Here is a 19373-nt window from a genome sequence, read left to right as displayed (position 1 = left end):
CCTGAGCCCCCCATCTCAGAGCCACTTCATCGTCTTCCTAGAGGACTTAGAGGCTGGCTTTGACTGGGTTTCCGAATGGGTGGAGCAGGTGTGGAAGCTGCAGGAGGCTGCCCTTGGCGACGTGCAGCTGGAGGAACACTCCGGGGCAGGATGTGCTTGATCGCCTCGCACTGCTGAGAACTGCTTGGTGAAGTCCTTGACAGTGTTGCCGAACAGCCCAGCCTGAGAGATCGGAATTTCAAGAAAGCGAATCTTCTCAACGTCCTTCATTTCTTCCAGATTGAGTGACACTCCGGGCCAATAATTTGGACATCGCCTTCTCAAGCAAGAGCTGGCGTGGTCCTACAGGGCCTGGAAGGGAAACGCGGATGATCCCACCTGGCGGTGGCATTTTACACAAGTGCAGCGCAACTGCCCCCTCAACGTGGGAAGAGTACTGGTTGTTTCAAACCATTAAGGTTAACGTAGGCTACATGCTTCTGTAAGCCTTCAGTGAAGCAAAATGTTTTTTTTTTTTTTTTTATCTTCCACAGTTGTGTGGCATTGCGCGAACCTGTTTCTCAGTTCTTCAGACATTTTTTTTTATTCACCTTAATGTATGGTTTTTGCTCTGATATTCAGGGTTAGGTTCACTTCACATCTACAAGCAATATGAATGCTCCTGAGCTAAATTTCAATTTCCCCAGATAAGGGTATTGAATGCTTATGCAAGGAATCATTTTAGTTTTTTTTATTTTTAATAAATTTGCAAGGATGTTTAAAAACCTGTTATGGTGTATCGAGTGTAGATGTTCAAAAAGTATTTTAACATAAGTTTAGCATAAGGCAGCAACATAACAAAGTGTAAAAAAAAAAAAAAACTTGAAGGGGTATAAATACTTTCAAGCCTTATAGCTTGTAGTCATAAGAGAGAAATCATCCACTATTAAAACAAAGAAACCTTCTTCAAAGGAGAACTTACCAGCAAAAGTAAAGTGAGTCTGTAATGACTACTTGATTTAGACTGGCTTTTAATAAATAGTGACAACTCTTTAAAATAAAAACTTCAAACCATTTATACCAATCCAGAGATGGCTCTTTTCCTGCTCAATGGGTAAAATCTTCTTAGTGTTTTCCTCTTCCCGATATAAAACTTACCTCATATTTTGAAGATTTAATTTAACGTGAAAGGCCAGTATAAATATAAAAAGTCCATACTTAGAATTAGAATCAATAAATTGTACGACTTCAAAATGGGTTCAAAATATTAAATACATTATTGGCATGGTTAGGTTTTAGGGTAGGGACTGAGATAAAACTATATTTTTGGACAATAATGTTGATCCAGGATCATGTTTTATTTGGCAAAATCACAGCGACCCTGCTCAGAGACCCCAGTGCAAAACTGATTGTTTATGTTCTGCCAGGTTATTTTGACATTTCATCAGCTCCTTTGGGCAATGAGGAACAAACTCATCTCCAGTAATTAACATTAAAACCGTCCTTGTGGAACCAGCTCCCTATAGAGCTTTCACTGAAGGTCAAGGCTGTTTATTAAACCTAATGAATATGCCTGGGATTTGCACAATCTGGAGGGGAAACGTTAAAGTTCATCTGATTAAAGAAATCTCAAAATATTCCTAAGTGACAACGCATTACGGTAAACACTGATGTACTGTGACAAGAAGACAAGAAGGTTTGCACAATATATATATATTTTTTCTGTTCCTTTTTTATTCCTTTATCATAGATGTTATTGTTATTGGACAAAAGATAATGCCAGTGATGCAAGCTTTGAGCAGGATACTGTCGGGCTACTGTTGGTTTACTGAATTTTTGATCTTTCCTCAGTTTTCAGTTAGATTTTCATGAGGTCATCCTCATTGACTAACCAATTAAATTGACCTTCGGGCAATTTATCTTTTTCCACTTCCAAAAATACTGGCTAACAATTACAAAACAAAACCCAAAGTTTCCCAACCAACACCATTATTTGTATCATGCATTTACTAAAAAGTTAAAGATAAATGAATTTTAGCTAATACAAAAATGAGCTCATAATTCAAACGTTAGAGAATAAGGTAAAAAAAAAAAAATTCTCACAATTCTGTTTCAGAATATATGTATCAAATGGGTAATTGTAACTTTGTTTCTAGCAATTTATTTTCTTGCAGTTGCAAATTATATCTCCAGTTACTTTTTTTCAGAATTAGAAAATAAAAATGTAAATATGCAAATCAAATTTGCAATTACCTTTTTGATATTTTTATAATGAGACAGAAATGAGCTTCCATGCATTCCTGTCCTTATTGATTCAGTAATAAAATAGTTTGTAATCAGACATTCACATTGATTTTAAGATACCCATATCAAAATTCCCAGGCTTATTCACAGACAAAAAACACATGGTTTTGTAATGGTATCATCATTATTCGTACATATTTTCTTTTGATACTGCAAGACGTGATATTTTTACTTATTACAACCCCCACAATCATTTTACTGTCGAAAAGATAACTAAACCCTTATTTCCAAGATGTTCTCTCTCTTGCTCCGTGTGCTCATGTCTGACAGTAGGTTTCTGTGGATGTGCTGATGTCAGGCCTACAGGTCGATGTTGGTTGCCAGGCGCAGACACAGTACAGCTTCAGTCGGTATGTCTTGGGCTTTAATTTCGTTGGCCTCCAAGCGCAGTACACGCAGATTAGAGTAATTGTTTGTATCCACAACTCTGCAGAAGCTGCTCACTGAGAATTCTGAAAAAATGTAGGGAAAACTGTAAGTTCCTGTCTCATCCAAGCAGGCCCACAGAGAGCCCTACATTAGAGTAACCTGATCCTACAAAAAAGGTCAAATTAGCAGCTATCAGAGCTACACATTCATGTTTTTATGGAATGCATGAAACAAATGATTACTTTTAAAGCACATTTAAGATTCCTTCAAACACAAGTTTCTTCAACTAGGGATATTTTTGGTCCTACTTTGGTCGCATTACGTTTTGTGTCTTTAACTATAATCTATTAATTGTTTAGTACAGTCTATGTTTTGTGTTCATGATGTATTGTGAAACTTGCAGGAATTTTTGCAACTATAAATAGAATTTAAAAAATGTGTATACATTATGTGCATTTGGCTGTAATCCAATGGCTTTAATTGAAATGTTTGTAAAGACACTTTATTTAATAGCTTTGACTTTCTTGCTAGTTTGTTGTTTATTATCTGTATCTGCAGTTTTGTCTATAAATGTGTTTTTTAATCTGAATTTCACTTAAAATTGAAATAAAATTCAGTGGAGATATTCATTCTAGGCCAAGAGTAAAACAATAATCTCCATGCATAAAATAGTTTTTTATATTAGCGAAAAATAAATTAGGTCATAAGGTTTACAAGATAGTTATATAACAAATAGGCAAAGTTTAAATGTGTTACTTTAAGGCTTGTATGACTACATATAATGTGAATGATGTCTCTGATGTCTGAAATGTGTAGTAGAAAACCCAAGAAAGCTTTTGTTTTTTGTTATTCACATTGTGCCTTTGAAAACAATGTATACACCCCGTTTACGTTTCATCCTCTTCTTTTAATGGCGGTTCACAAACTGAACACTTTGTTGGCGCCATCTAGGTACGACCTAAACATTTCTCTTTTGCATATGACTTTTTCAAAGCCAGTTTAAGTTCAGTAATCCACCAGTCCAGCAAACGCTTGAAAACACACGTCAAAACCTTACCTTGCCAAATTTCACAGTTATTGGCTGTGTTTTTCGCTTGATATTTGCATAAAGACGAAGAACGCTCAGCCTCTTTCATGCTCTCGGGGAACACTCGGTGCTTTCTCTGCACCCCTTTCAATCCCTTTCAATTAATTTCCATAGAAATTCATTTAAATAATGGCACCCACTATAGTCAAAAATATGTAAATGTATAATAATGTAAATCTTCCATGGGTTTTCTGCTACATATTTAAGTAGTGTCAAAATGTACATTATAATAAGCCCTAGGGTTCCCTTCAGTGAACATCAACCTGGGGAAATAAAGTTGTCCAAAGTTGAAGAAACACTCTTGTTTGCAGATTTTTTTTAGTTCATGTACTATGAAACTATTTCACCTTTTTAAATGGAAATTTTTAAATCAACTCTTTATATATATATATTTTATTTTTATTTATTTATTTATTTATTTTTAGAAGAAGAAGATTTGCATACAGGCTTTTGACATGCCTTATGTGCTGTAACATCTTCACATTTTTCGTTTTTTTCTGTACCTTTGATCTTGTTGGCCTGCAGATAGAGATTCTCCAGACTGGTGCTAATAGTGGGAATCCTTTCCAGCTTGTTAAAGGATAAATCGAGCTCTACGAGAGTGCTGACATTGAAAGCGTTGGCTGGAATCCCCCCGTTGGTCAGCTGGTTGTGGGACAGACGTATGAAGCGCAGCTCAGGCCGCTGGCTCAGAAAATCAGCAGGAACGCTGGATATGCGGTTGTACTCGAGGTAGAGCTGGCTCAGCTTTGGCGGCAGGCTTTCGGGGATCTTCTTCAGTCGGTTTACTCGTAAGTCTAACAGGGTCAAGGAATGCAGACCCTCAAGTGCATTGCCGAGGTCTTCAATGGCGTTCACTTGAAGGTGCAGGGCGGTCAGGTTTCTCATTCCACGGAAAGATTGGACCGGCACCTTTGAGATATTGTTATGATTCATGTATACATATCGTAGGGAACGTGGTAAATCCTGTGGAACCCGACTCAGGTTGTTGTTGTGTAAAAAGAGGCGCTCGAGGTTTGGTAGTTTGGCGAAGACTTTGTCACCAATCTTGTCAGAGTTCAGTTTATTTGTGTGTAGGCTGATCCAAGCTAAATCTGGAGCATTATCGAAGACTCCATTTTTGATGGTCGTGATCTGGTTGTTTTGCAGGTATACATACTTGATGTGAGATGGGACAAACGGGACGTGCTGCAGTTTGCGGTTGTTGCAGTACATCGCACTGGGGTAGGAAGGAGGGCAGTCGCACTCCAAAGGACAGTCCGGTGCAGGAGGCTCATCCACATCCTCTGCTCTTAGAGAGGCGTGGATGTTATTGTGACTGCGGCCATAACCGTGACTGTAGGCTCGGTTGCGCAGATAACTTAGCCAGGTCAACGAGTTGGTCGGATGTGTCATAGACAAATTAACAAGCTTTGCCACCAACAGAAGTAAAATCCAGCCTTTCATTGTTACTGAGACAGTTCCTGTCAGAATACAAAATACAAATACGGTACATCTCTAAATATTAGTTTGGAGAAAACTAATAAATTCCTAATAATAATGAAATTATCATTTTTGTAATTACTACTACTACTACTATTACTGCTACCACTAATGTTTTCGTTTTTATAAATAAATGTAAAAACTTTAACTGGATACTCTTTATAACAAATTTTGTAAATCTAACGGGTAATTGTAAATAAATGATCCAGAATTCGGAATTACAAATTCTTGAAATTATTGAATAGTATTATTAAATAAATGAATACTTATGTTTAAATAAATTTAGAATGAAATCAGTAATTTGTATTTTTGTACACATTCTTTTTTTTTAATTATCAAATGACATTGTTATTGTTTTACTTTTTAAATTAAAATACAAATTTTTATTTGAAATGTAAAAAAAAATATTACAAATTATTTCAGCTATTACCGAATTGTCAAATACCATTTAATATAATTGATTTTAGTCAATTAAAATTAATTGACTAAAATTTATTTTTTAACATTTCATATATTATTTATTTATTCTACATTTTTCACATGTACATAAACAAATATATTAGACGGGTATGAAAACAATACCATGCATATAAAATCCCAGATATCAAAAGTAGTATAGAGCCAGTATAGGCACACAACAGCTATTTGTGTTTTATAAGCAGCTTCTAAGAACTGTTTTTACAACCCATAAGGATTAAGACACAGGCATGCATGCTGTAGATAATAATTGTTTCCATATATATGCTATAATTACAAGAAATAATCATCATTATTTACACATGTTTTATATCTCTCAAAGCAATGCTGTGGTTAAAAGAGACATCATAAAATTTCTCTCAGGTCTGGGCAAGTATGCTATATATAATACACAGGAGGGTCGTTACTAAGAAAACACAAGCTTTTTGGAAAGAGAAGCGAGTTTCGCCTGAGGAAAGCTTGGGTACTGTTTACACAGATGAAGATTGATAAATCCAGCTCTCAGTGCTGGTGACAGCTTCACATCTTGCGGCAATATTGAAAATAATACACTAATATACAATAAATCGTCTGTTTACATTCGTGTTTGAACGTGTACTGTGTTGGATTTGATTTTTAGGGATTAAACAGGTGTCACTAATGTCTAGTTTCCTCCTTCGTCAGATAAATGATTTATGTCTTCCTTCAAAACCCATGCATAATTTCCAAACAGTTAAATTGTAATCAAATTAGTAATTTTGTTTCATTACATGATATAACATTGATTGAATGACAAATACAAGGCCTAGGAGAAGTTGCCATTATATGTCCATATCTTCTCTTTTTATTTATTTATTATTAAATGTTTTCATATATTTATTTGAAAATTAAGTTTAAAGTTTTGGGCTGTAATGCCAATAATAAAGACATTATATTAACATTTTTTCATCTTCATATCAAGTAACTCCACATCAGAGATACTAAAGTAAAATGAAGGGAAGTTTAGAAAGGGGAATAATAATAATATTATTATTATTATTATTATTATTATTTTATACCGTAATGTTAACACTTTACAATAAAGGTGTCATATGCTTACATTAGTTAATGCATTAACAACAAACAAACAATGAAGAATATATGAATTGTGGTCTTTATTCATCTTTGTTGACTTAAATTATTATTAGTTAGTTTTTGGAGCATGTTATGCAATCAAATAGTGATTCACAAAAACACAGTCCTCGACAAAAATGCAGTCCTTTTTTTCAGTGAAGTAAAGTAGAATGTTTTATCATAATTCATTGTTTTCATGCAATATATCTGATAAACTATAGATTAAACGCATACCTGTGATTGCAGCCTCTGCTTTGGTTTTTGTCTTTTTGTCCCTTTTTGTGTTCTTCACTTGCTTTTGGGGGGTGAGGGAAAAAAAATAAGGCACATAAGCAAGATCGAGAGAGATAAAAAAAAAAAAATAATAATAATAATTACAATGAAATCATTATCCTAGTGCAGTTTGTATTACACTCATAATCGAACAATTTTGAAATACTTTTATACAAATGCGGAAATAAATAAATAACTGTACCTTATAATAACGTGCCCCGTACAGCTGCTTTTACAGCATTAATACAATAAATCACATTCCAGTAGATGGATACAGTCGCACAGCCCAGAGCCCTCGGTGTAAAGCCTGTATACAGTGAAGCTTTGTCTACTGCCTCACTAACATGTTGCGCTGTGTTCTGCGCCTCGAGGCTTTGTGAATATGAGTGCCATGTGTGGAGAAGGCAAAACATCTGCATTTTAACAGCCTTACTTCATGGACTCTGTCAGGACGGGACCCCTGCCTTATCATTATCCCTGCACGGGATGAGCCTCTGAGCGTGCTTTCCTGAGTACGACGGGACACGTTTCGTCTTTGGTTGGAATTACAGTGGTTTTACGTGCTGGAAAAGTTTCCGTAATGTTAAGCTCAAAACAAAAAAATAGCCCGTGTAGTGAAAACATCATGGACTTTAGTGAAAACTGTAGCAGTGGTGTCAAATTAGCTCTCTTGCAGTTAACCAGCTGGCTAGCAAAGTATTAATTGTGCCTTTTTTAAACGTAACTGTAATAGAAAAGCTAAACAAAATGAATAACCATTGTGTGCATTTTAAAGGTTTTTAATGAATGGAAGGTGTTGTTGTCGTGTGCAGATCAGTTCAGTCATATTAAGAAATGCCCAGGATGCTTGGAAATCATTATGCAGCCATATTTATTTGTTTTCATAAAAGGCCACGGTGCGTTTAATGACGTCATGATAAACATAATGTGGAAAATACTCATATGGAGTCAATTACTCACAAGGGAGTGTTTAAGCAGCACTCTTTTCTTTAGCTTAATGCAGATTCATTCGTACTGTATTTAATTAATGCACACCAGCGTTTATATAACGTTGTGATGTAATGTTTTTTGCCTGTTCTTTTTTTAGTTGCTGATTGGTTGGTTGGCTTTTTAACAGGATGCATAACATACTCCCCTTCAGTGTTATACACGGAAAACGTGACAAAACAAACATTAATATTTGGTTTTTTAAAAAAGCGAGTAAGACAATGGATACTGTTTTCAAACAGCAAGTACTCTTGCTACAGATAAAGTTATGTGATACAGATGTTAACACAAATATTATTTACGCTATGACTAACTTGCGCAGGCTTTAAAAAGAGAAATGAAGACTAAATGCCATTAAAGGCCCCATTTTTTAATCAGACTTTTTATTAAAGTGTCCTCTTCGTGATCAAGAGCTAAAGATGTCACGGTCCTTGTGCTTCTTCCATTGCAGCGGCCATTTTCTTTCTTCTTTTCAGAAGAAGAGGATTGGACGCATCCTTGATCGGTTTGATCTTTATTTGTTCATAGTCCACTCTTAATGTTGCTAAGGCGTTAGTCATCTCTTCCTGTTTAATTACACACAAAACAGACGCGGCAAAAGCACTTAGAAAAAATAATGACTGTCATTGTTCAAAAGATTGGGGTCAGTAAGCGTTTTTGGTTACACTTTATATTGTTTCTTTGTGTAATTATAAATGAGAAAAAAATTAATGAGTGATACTAATTTAAATACATGTACTTATATGGTTGCTTGCATGGAGTACTTGCACGTAATTATGTATAATTTATCATAATAGTGTAAGTACTGTGTAACAAGGACACCATAAAATAAAGTGTTACTGTGTTTTTATTAAGTTTTGGGTCAATATTTTTTTTTACCAAAGCTGCATTTGTTTGATTTAAAATAATGTCATTAAATGTGATGCTCAATAAGTGCAATAATTATTTTTTAGGAACAATTATATTGTTTTTAATGCAATAAAAAATCTGTGTGAAAATATAAATTCCTTTTCACAAACCCCAAATTTTGAACGGCTCTGCAGGATAAACTAGTTGATTCATGCATATCTGAAAAAGCCACGAGATACAGACCTTGACTTTATCCCAGACGTGACTCTCTTCCTTAAGAACTCGACTTGTGTGTAGATGTGTTGGAGGAACATTCATCGACATCTGCATACATCCCGAAAGAGAAACTTGCGAATTATAAATATGGAAATCAAAACGGGAGCGCAATGTTACGTGCATCATTGCTAAAACGGTAGCGCTCACATTGATCCAAGAATGGTTCATGAACTGTGTGATGGTCATTCTCTCCGTAGGGTCTGTTTTCAGTAGCTGGCAAATGAGCTGCTTTGCTGTCGGGTGAAGGAAAGATGTCATGTCGCATAACGTATTTTATTATGTTTGAAGAAAACGTGGCATTAATCTGTAATGACCTTCCTCCGACACCTGTGACCATTCGGGGTTGGGAAATTCATACTGGCCGTTTCGAATGCGTTTTTTCATTCCCGGTGAGAGCGGTAAGCCGTGGTTTGAGTAAAATGGTGGATACCCGCATAACCTAAGATTATAAATATGGGCTGTGAGCCAAATGGAAACGACACATGAAGAGCTGGTGTGATATTTCATAACCATGAGGTTGTTTTCACTCACAGGATGTACATGATGACTCCTAATGACCACATGTCACATGACTTATCGTATTTCTCTGGACCGAACACCTCGGGGGCTGAAAAGGAAGGATCCGCTTCAGCTTCACTATATTATGATTTCAAATTAAAAGTCAAAACTGAATTGTCTGCTTACCCACATAATAAGGTGTATAGCACGGGGTGGCCAAGCATTTGTTGGATGTGGTCTCTTTGGCGAATCCGAAGTCTGTAAGCTTGAGCTGGGCATCCGGTTGCTTTGAAGAGTACAGTAGATTCTCTGGCTGCCAATAGATTGAAATATAAGAGAAATGCATGGAAATATAGCTTTATGATGTGTGTTATCAAAGTATGTCCTATGTTGTTAATTATTAATAATAAGTTAGTTATAAAGAAATGGCATTGAATGAAATGTGAAGCAATGAATATAATTTCTTATGATCTTCTTTAAGCTTTCACACTAGGACTCAACAAGTAATATTAGAAACATTTTAACAGTGTTTTTAGATGGACTAAAATACCGATTGACTTCTAAATGAACTCTACATGTCGAGTTTCCTCTTGGCTTCCAGCAGTGAGCGGGTTTAAGGTTACAGAATGACTGATCTTCCATAAATTTGCTGTAAAATGTATTCTCGGTTAGATCATTTGCAGGTTTTAACACGGTTATTAAATTGCCATGTTCAATTAAAGTCAAAGAAACCTAATTAGCTACATTTTGAAATGGAAACCACTGCTGGTTCCATAATATGTAGGATAAGCCAAATGGCCTCAGGAAAACAAGCAAATTTACAAAGTTACAGTATTGCTGTAATACGTTCTGCCTTAATTATACTTCAACTTTGTGAGCCTCGACCAGAGTTTAAACACCATCTCTAACCATTCAGCATTGTTTCCATGTGTCTTTTTGTCTTTCTAAAAGAACTTTGAGGACATGGTTAGGTTACCTTATAAATTCCATATCATAAAATCATTTATAGAAACCCAATATAAAAACAGTAACATTAATATTTTAATATTAATACTTATTTTTAATGTTATTATTAAATCTGTGTTTACAGCCACTTTATTTTTTGCATTCTTGCTGAATAAAAGCAATATAATAATTTAAATAAATTAAAAAATATTTACCTTGAGGTCTCTGTGAGCAATGTTAATACCATGCAGAAACTCCACGGCTTCTCCTATATTTCTCATAATTTCTGAGGCTTCTACTCATCGTGTGGAACAGAAAAACGAAAAAAGACAATTAGTAATTGTGATGTGTTTACTCGTCAGAACCTGTGTGTGTGTGTGTGTGTGTGTGTGAGGATCTGTACCTCTTTCAGTGAAAGCTTGATCACCATGTTCCTTAATGTGTCGAAAGAGTTCTCCCCCCTCCATACTGTTTAAATAACAAATTTATTTTTTTGTCATAGACTTGCATTGGAAATTGATCAACACAATATATTTATAAAAATGACAATTATAAAAATAGAAAGCAATATCCCAGCCATAAAAATTAACATCAAAAAACAAAAAATTTCCTTGAAAAATCTGTTATGAAGGTACTTTGATCTGTTTTATTGTAAATAATATATTGATCAGGCTTTAGTTGTGTTAACAAGCCCTACCACTCCATGATGAGAAGCAAGCACTTTTTGCCTTGGTAGTAATTCTCAAAGACATCTTCAATTCCTACAATAAGGGGGCAGATGGACGCCCTGCAGTGAAGCTCCACTTCCCTTCGAGCCTTAGGAGTGTCCCGCAACATCTGAAAGTGAGCGTTCAAGCGTTAGATTAAACACTAATAAACAGTGTAAATTAATAATATCTTTTGTGTGCAATATAATAATTAGCATTTTCAAATATTTCTAAATATATTTAAAACTTACAAAACTATATGCATATATGCATTAAAAATTTTCTGTCTTTTGTTTTGTGTATTCAGAATGCATTATAGTTTCAAATAGGCAGATAATGAATGACAGAGTGCCAAGAAAGGGAGTAAAAAAGATAATTGAGGCTATATATACAGTAGGGTTTCTCAAATTACCACACTGGCAGAGCTCCTAGAAAAGGTCTAGACAGTTTTTTGAGGAATTTACAAAGTCTATAGCTTAAGTGCTTAATGGATCCCATAAGTTCCTGCCAGAACCCAACAGACGTTAATAGCTCCAGTAACCCTCTTATACTGGAAAAGGTTTTAATGCTCAGTTCCTTTTCTACAAGAATCAGATTTTTTACAGAATGAGAATGTCCATGTATTTTCAGGAATAACTGATTGGTCTCATTTACCAAAGCTTTTAATGATATGAAAACCTGGACTCAAAAGGGACCGTGTACATTGAATGAAATTAGTTTAACCATCATACCATGAGACTTTCATAATAATAATATAATTAACAATCACCCTCTTTTATTTGTTTCAATAATTAGAAAGTTAATTTGGTAATGAAGCATTCAAATTAACGTAACATTTTTTTAAAAGGATTAATAAAAAAATCAATACCTTTAGTGCGTAGTTTTTGCCACTTTTCTTCTGGAATATTTCCCAGACCTTGCCGTTGATTCCTATCCCAAGAACTTGTCCTGCAAGCTTATACTCCTCTGTTATTACTTTCTTCTTTATCTTCAGTGTGGATTTCAGCATCGACTCTGGAGGCAAAATGTTAATCTGATGCTGACTTTCTTGATGCTCATTGGAAAGCACTGAATCATTTTTATTTTCTGTCTCATCTAACATAGTGGTAGACCGTGTTCATCTCAGTCCAGGCAGCAGTGAAGACTTCTTTAGACCAGCTTAAAGGATTTTGAAAGGATCCAATTAACAGGGCAGGTTTGAATATCTTTACTCACTCAAAAGGAATCTTTACACAGACGCAACACCTCTCTACGCTGACCTTTACTACACAAGGAGATCCAAAGCAGACAGAAATAATCTGCACTTTGACTCGTTTGCTCTTTGACTGATAAAGTCTTCAACTTTAGGTAGTCGGTCGGTTTAGATAGTGGTCGGTCACTATTGATTTTCACTGCAGAACAGTGTCTCAGAAGAGTTAATTAAGAAAGACGTGATAATCAATAGCTAGCCTGTGATAATAACACGGTTTTTAGTTTTGGAAAATACTTAAAAAATAAAAAAAAAAAAAAAAAGATTATACAACATTCATCTTAGTACAAACAAATCAGTTCATTAACTGATATTATTGACCGGTCTGGCGGTCACTTGAACAGACACCGGTATTTTCCGGTCGGACATGTTTCAGCGTTGCACCCGCATGCCGCTCAGAGCGCAGCGTATGATTAAACGGCTCTGATAAAATAGCTTTTATAAAATGACGGATTAGAGAACTGCAGTTCTGTGGGTGATTTTAGCGGCTTCTAGCGAAGAGCTAATCGGAATACTGAGATGTTTGCAAAAGCGTTTCGTGTGAAATCTAACACCGTTATCAAAGGATCTGACAGGTATTCAACCAGTTTGATTTTTAAGCATAAGTTAAAATGAACGAAATACCCTTGCGAAATGCGTCTGTGTCTGCTTTGAGTAGATGAACTGTCCAGAGCAGATAGCTGTTCTTTATGTGTATTCATATTTCAACAAACTATCACATAACGCCAGAATTCGTCAGGTGTTTATTATTATTATTACAAGATACCGTGATGCGTTTTACTTATTTACAATCATCAACTGTATTTTCACATAAAGTGCCTTACAAACGTGCTGCCATGTTTCTGTGTGATTTTATGATATCTTGATGAAATGACTTTTTTTTTTTTTAAATATCTGTAACACAAAGGCTTCTAAAGAGACTAAATAAAATCAATAAAGACGGAGTTCTCCCATGGTTTTCAGATATCAGTTATGAGTTTTATTATTATTATTATTATTATGGTGACTATTCATCGTGGTCTGTTCTGTCTATACAGGAGGAAGCTGAGAGCGGACATCTCTGCCACTTTCCCTTCTCTCCCAGCTGAGGAACTAAATGAGCTGATCCCAAATAAAGAAGAGCTGAACATTGTGAAGATTTACGCACACAAGGGAGATGCGGTCACTCTGTACGTTCTCCATAAAAATCCCATATTCTTTCAGCTGGACAAGCAGCTGTTTCCAACAGGTGAGTCTGCAGGTAACCCTTGGTTTTGTTAATGATGATGGTGTTTCTTTGCGTAATAAATGTGTGTGTGTGTGTGTGTGTGTGTGTTGTTCTCAGTGTACACACTGTGGCGGTATCCCACCATGTTGCCGGCACTGGTCACGTGGCCTCCGGTCCTGCAGAAGTTAGCTGGTGGAGCAGGTCAGCACTTATTTGGTAGTGATCCATCTCTGTGACTCAGATCTCAATGACATCTGAGTGATTTGTCTCCTGCAGACCTCATGTTGCCTGGTGTGGTGGTGGCTGCTGAGGGTCTTCCTGAGGTAGATCAAGGAGACTGCTGCGCCGTCACGCTTGTGGCGAGCAGGTAACGCTCACTGCATTTCCTCTTCTTCCCGTCATTGGATTTTTTCCCCCTCTTTTTCTATGATCGTATGAACAAAAGCGACAAAAATGCTTAATGTAAAATTTAAACAGGCCAAAAAATAAATTCATAAAGCATGTTGTGTCATATTTAATAGGCACATTCCAATAAAACATTGCTGAGAAAAAATGTTGCACACAGTCTACTACATGCCTTCTGTAATCTGATTGAATTTTTTTTTTTTTTTAACAAATATGGCCTTTTAAAAAATTATTACTATTAAAATGCTTGTAATAAGTCAAGGCTATCACTTACTTTTTTTTAAATCATAGGCCTAATATATCAGATATGATATCCAAAAAACAGCATGTTTTTGTTTTGTTTTTATATTTTAGAGTCAATAAACGTTTCATTTCATTTTTCATATTTCATGTGTCAGAATACACAGGGTTAAAAAACTCATTCATGGATTTTTAATTGGCAGTATCTTCATTAAAATATCTTTATCAGACTAAAATGAACAAACAACGAGTATGTATAATCATATACTTTTTTTATTATTTATTTTTGTTTCTAAATAATTTTATCTGGGTAGTCAAAACATTATTATCCATATTACCTCTAAACTTTATCCATTATCTTCTAAATATTGCATAACATGACGTTACCGTGCGTATTGTCAGCATGATCGGATTACGTAAATGTGCTGAATTACATAAAAATGTACTGTTTTGTGTAACTGGCAAAATAACTTTTGTAGTTAAAATGACTCTATATAAAGTCTGTACTATTATAAATGCTTCTAAATGAAGTTCTCTTATGGGGAAGTAAATGATTGGTCATTTTGTGTCTTGAAGGGCCCCAGTGTCTGTTGGCACAGCAGCTGTGTCGAGCGCTGAGATGAGGAACAGCGGCATGAAGGGGAAAGGAGTGAATATTTTACACACATACATGGACCAGCTGTGGTGAGTTTTGCATCGCATCATTATCCTGTCTTCACGTTCATTCAGGCTTCATTCCATTACATTCACTTTCTACAGAACATCTCCCTCAAACTCTCCACAGGGCGTTTGGTGACAAGTCACATCCTCCTGTCATACCGGTCACAAACTCTCCATCGGAGGCGGAGGGGGAACCGGGGGGAGAGGAGTGCGAGGATGAAGAGCAGGAGGTGGAGGACGGCTCCCATCCGGCTCCAGTGGAAACATCTCGTCAGAGCATGCAGGAGCTGAGGCTGGATGAAGACGAGCTGTTGGACGAGGAGGAACCGCTTGAGGATAAAGAGGGAGAAAACACAGATGGAGAAGACGGAGACCCTAGATCCCCACAGGGTAAAATGTCTTTAACTTCCTGACGCATGTCCGCTTTGTGGCTGTTTGCCACATGTTGACTTTCATGCCTGTCTCTTTACAGAGCAGATGAACGAGTTACTGCTGCAGTGTTTCCTTCACGCGCTTAAGAGTAAAGTCAAAAAGTCAGAGCTGCCACTTCTGACCAGCACCTTCCAGCGCAACCACATGATGTCCTGCTGGTGATTATTACCTTTAAATCTCTGTCACCTTATCTGGGAACACTGTGATAAATCTATTAAAATAAATGGTTACTTTAAAAAGAATGACAGTAAGGACACATACGATGTTTTTAATGTAACTAAATTTTTCCCCACAGTCCGAAAGGAAAGTACTTGGATATCAAGAAGTCCCGTTACAAAAAGGTACTAACTGTTCACAGACTTTGTGAGATTATGGTCCACGTGACTGTAGACTTGCTATCTTTGTTTTGGTCGGTCGCAATGATTCTTTCTTCCGTTCCAGCTTTCTAAGTTCCTGCAGTGCATGCAGAAAGATCACAGTCTGATTCAGGTGAAGGAGCTGAGTAAAGGTGTGGAGAGCATTGTGGAAGTTGACTGGAGAAACCCTGAGTATGACAATGGTCAGAACACATAAAGAGTTAGATGTGGTGTATCTTTTTTCTTAAACTTGCACTACTTTTTCAGGTTATGTTCTTTCAGGATACCGGCGGACTTTGAGCCGGAGAAAGAGTCCGAGGAGGAGGGTGGATCTTCTGAGGTGCCGTACCAGCCCCCTGAAATCACACCACTGTATGGGGTCACCGCACGCCTGGAGCCTCTCTTTCAGGACGCCCAGAAAAAGTTAACCACTGGAAACATTTTGTTGTACTTCTAAGTGTGTTGTTGAGAGTGGTTTGAGCATGTGACTTTGTGTTTCAGGAAGGGGACTCCTCTAAAGGCCAACGAAGTGAGGAATATCATCACAGAATATGTGAAGAAAAACGAACTTGTCCATGAAACCAATAAAAAGTGAGTTTATAATTGCATTGATACACTTTTTATTCTCACTTTCATTCTTTGTAATATTTTGCTCATCAATTCCGCATCATAAATGCAGGAAATGTGTTATAAATGTGTTATAAAGGTAAATATAATGACAATTTAACACAACGGTTTTCTATTTGAATATATTTCAAAATGTAATTTATTCCTGTGATGCAAAGCTGAACTTTCAACATCATTAGTCTTTAGTGAAACATGATCCTTCATAATTCTTTTTGATGCTCAAAAACATGTATTATTATGATTATGATTATATATTAGTATGTTAAAAACAGTTTTTATTTATATTATATTAAATATAATTTTTATGCCTTCTTGGATGCATACAAGTACAAAATAAGAGTTATTAAAATACAAACATTTGTAATTTTATGAATGTATTTATCAATGTATTTATTGCATTCTTATTCAATAAGTATTCATTCCTTAAACAAAAAACCCTAAACGTGAACAGTAGTTTAAGTTGAGTCTATTGCAGGGTTTCACATGGATTGAATTGGTCTCCTCTCTTCTCTTGTTCTCCAGTTATGTCAACATTAACCCTACACTTTGCGACTGTTTGCTGGAGAAGTCTGAATACCAGGAAGTAGAGAAGCTGAAATGGGACGACCTCTTTAGCAGGTAACTCTACACCAGACTGTTCTTCTTTTTTTTTGTTTCATTTCTATGAGAATCACATAACTGTCTTTCAAACCAATTTCTTGAAAGGGAACGGTATATTAACCCTCTGTAAACAAAGCCCCTCTGTTTCCCAACTGTATATAACTGGCAGCTGCTTAAATTGTCAGTCTCCAGTCCAGCTGCGTCGGTAATCGCTAACGTATGATTTAGAATTGAAGTAACTAGCTTTTTCCTTTTTTATGATGAAATAGCTTTATGTCGATGACCGTGTGTAGACATTGATCTGAATGGGCAGTGTTTCTCTGTGTTCTCAGGACTCTCAGCAGAATGCAGGCCTGCCATGAGCTGCTGTTTCCAGGTCAGCCTCCCGTGGTTAAGAAAGGACAGATGGAGCCTATAGACATTACGGTTGCCTCCAGGGGCTCCAATAAGAAGGTATGAAGCTGTCCTAAGGCCGTGACTATATATAGTGGCCCTGATAAGCGTTTGAATGCTTGTGCCACAAATCTATGAATAGAATTTATTATAGAACGCTATATTAAAGTTTACTTCACTTTTCTGTGCTATTTTGAATTTTAATCAACTGGTTTCAAGATTAGCGTTCGTGGATATATGAAGTGAGTTTAACGCACTTGTCCTATCAGAGCAACCAAGGATCACGCCACAGTACTTTTTAACATTTTTTTTTAAAGAAGCAATTGTAATTATTTACAATTTAAATATACTGTATAGTAAACTTTTATTTATTCCTGTGATGCAAATCTTATATTTTTAATATCATTACTTGAGTCTTCAGCGTCACATGATCCATCAGAATTAATATGATGGTTTGCTGCTCAAAAAACATTTACTATCAATGTTAAAATCTGTAATAATTTTTTTGTATTCTTTGGTGAATAGAAAGTGCAAAATTAGAGCATGTATTTAATATGTGAACATTTTGTTATTTTATAAATGTCCGTCATGTTTGATATAATCATAGCATTCTTGCTAAAATTGTTCATTCCCTTTATAAAAAGCAGACCCTAAACCATTATTTGTTTTTTTAAAAAAACATTATTACTATCAATGTAGAAAACAGTTGTACCGATTAATATTTTGGTGTAAACCATATTGCATTTTTTTCTCCCATAAAAAGTTCAAAAGAATAACGGTTTAAATGTCTTTACTTTCACTTTTGATCAATTTAATGCATATTTGCTAAATAAAAGTATGAACTTCTTTAAACAAAAATGACCTTCATACCGTTTTTAAATGTGAAAACCCACAAAAAAGATCACACTCATTGTATGATTTTTTTTTAAGGTTACAATGATTAAGAATCTGGAGGCGTTTGGGTTGGATCCAGCTGTGGTAGCAGACACTCTGCAGCATCAGGTTCAGGCCAGCTGTGTCCTCCAGGATTCCCCAGGAGCCAAAAACAGAGTCCTGGTTCAGATCCAGGGAAACCAGGTTCAACAAGTTGGCAAACTGCTGCTAGGTACCGTATAAATCAAAATCTACATGACCGTTTGCATCTCTGCCTGCAACCTTCTGCTTGTGTGTGTGAGTGTGCTTTTTTCCCTTTGTTACAGATCGGTATCAGATTCCACGGAAATATGTGCAAGGTCTGGACAAAGCGTCCAAACCAGGCAAGAAGAAATAGCAGATGACACCTTAAAACAGGAGCCATATGTTGCTGTAATGTGTTTCAAATAATGTCTGGCCCAACCATAACATCATTTGTGCAATAAAATAAGTCTGATTTCATTCTGAACGGTCTCTTTGATGAATCTCGTTCTTCACATAATGTTTCCTCTTCGTGCCACAGCAAGCACTCATTCAGAGCTGGAGTCTCTAGTCTGTCCTTCTGATCTAACCCACAGAATCATCTTTTACAGGGATGTATTGCCAGGTTAAAAAGTATACAAGCAGCGAATTACAGCTAAACGTTAAGGAATGTTTGACTAGGAGTCGACCTGTTTTGGAAGAACACAATGGTTTTAAAAAATATGAGCCAGGACTGTGTGTAATATTCATTTATTCTAATGAAATCCCATTAGAAATTGGAGCCCGTTTCAGCTTGGGTCACAAAATTTTTATTTTGTTTATGGTTTCATTTTAAAATCACTGAGACTGTTATAGTTTTTATTAATTGCATTAGTATTTCATTTTTATGTTAAAGTATTCAACTTGGTAATTAAGTGTTTTGCCATGTTTTTAAAATATATTTAATTATCATTTTTTCCTTTGATCAAAATATTAAAATTTAGAG

General features: G+C 35.9%; 3 protein-coding genes across 3 annotated transcripts; 1 reads left to right on the top strand and 2 right to left on the bottom strand.

The window, feature by feature from the left end:
- Positions 1–1815: 1815 nt before the first annotated feature.
- fmodb (fibromodulin b) lies at positions 1816–7395 on the bottom strand. The gene is made up of 4 exons (XM_043247731.1): positions 7266–7395; positions 7025–7085; positions 4243–5202; positions 1816–2735 (listed from the first exon to the last, which is right to left on the bottom strand). The coding sequence occupies exons 3-4, from the start codon at positions 5183–5185 to the stop codon at positions 2584–2586; spliced, it is 1095 nt and encodes a 364-aa protein (XP_043103666.1). The 5' UTR covers positions 5186–5202; positions 7025–7085; positions 7266–7395; the 3' UTR covers positions 1816–2583.
- A 1077-nt stretch (positions 7396–8472) lies between these two features.
- Positions 8473–12427, bottom strand: mapkapk2b (MAPK activated protein kinase 2b). Its single transcript, XM_043247422.1, has 10 exons — positions 12194–12427; positions 11316–11455; positions 11022–11086; positions 10834–10913; positions 9860–9986; positions 9707–9782; positions 9490–9614; positions 9323–9408; positions 9143–9223; positions 8473–8616 (listed from the first exon to the last, which is right to left on the bottom strand). The coding sequence occupies exons 1-10, from the start codon at positions 12425–12427 to the stop codon at positions 8473–8475; spliced, it is 1158 nt and encodes a 385-aa protein (XP_043103357.1).
- A 522-nt stretch (positions 12428–12949) lies between these two features.
- Positions 12950–18875, top strand: eif2d (eukaryotic translation initiation factor 2D). Its single transcript, XM_043246130.1, has 15 exons — positions 12950–13149; positions 13612–13802; positions 13899–13982; positions 14058–14148; positions 15003–15110; positions 15211–15476; positions 15559–15676; positions 15814–15859; positions 15960–16066; positions 16142–16297; positions 16376–16465; positions 17024–17119; positions 17434–17554; positions 18425–18599; positions 18694–18875. The coding sequence occupies exons 1-15, from the start codon at positions 13094–13096 to the stop codon at positions 18762–18764; spliced, it is 1776 nt and encodes a 591-aa protein (XP_043102065.1). The 5' UTR covers positions 12950–13093; the 3' UTR covers positions 18765–18875.
- Positions 18876–19373: the final 498 nt, after the last annotated feature.

This window comes from Puntigrus tetrazona, chromosome 8, assembly GCF_018831695.1.
Source record: "Puntigrus tetrazona isolate hp1 chromosome 8, ASM1883169v1, whole genome shotgun sequence".
Classification (NCBI taxonomy): domain Eukaryota; kingdom Metazoa; phylum Chordata; class Actinopteri; order Cypriniformes; family Cyprinidae; genus Puntigrus; species Puntigrus tetrazona.
The sequence above is the reverse complement of the archived record's forward strand: the minus strand, read 5'-3'. Positions and strand labels throughout refer to the sequence as shown.

What these genes read in the sequence shown, in the direction of transcription:
- fmodb (XM_043247731.1), bottom strand. Translation starts at nt 5,185, where the DNA reads ATGAAAGGCTGGATTTTACTTCTGTTGGTGGCAAAGCTTGTTAATTTG. An exon ending in GCAGGCCAACAAGATCAAAG is followed by an intron (nt 2,736 to 4,242) that starts GTACAGAAAAAA and finishes ACATTTTTTCAG; the next exon opens with AATTCTCAGTGAGCAGCTTC.
- mapkapk2b (XM_043247422.1), bottom strand. Translation starts at nt 12,427, where the DNA reads ATGTTAGATGAGACAGAAAATAAAAATGATTCAGTGCTTTCCAATGAG. An exon ending in GGAGTCATCATGTACATCCT is followed by an intron (nt 9,615 to 9,706) that starts GTGAGTGAAAAC and finishes TTATAATCTTAG; the next exon opens with GTTATGCGGGTATCCACCAT. An exon ending in ACGTCTGGGATAAAGTCAAG is followed by an intron (nt 8,617 to 9,142) that starts GTCTGTATCTCG and finishes GTAATTAAACAG; the next exon opens with GAAGAGATGACTAACGCCTT.
- eif2d (XM_043246130.1), top strand. Translation starts at nt 13,094, where the DNA reads ATGTTTGCAAAAGCGTTTCGTGTGAAATCTAACACCGTTATCAAAGGA. An exon ending in GTCACGCTTGTGGCGAGCAG is followed by an intron (nt 14,149 to 15,002) that starts GTAACGCTCACT and finishes TGTGTCTTGAAG; the next exon opens with GGCCCCAGTGTCTGTTGGCA. An exon ending in AGAAGTCCCGTTACAAAAAG is followed by an intron (nt 15,860 to 15,959) that starts GTACTAACTGTT and finishes CTTCCGTTCCAG; the next exon opens with CTTTCTAAGTTCCTGCAGTG.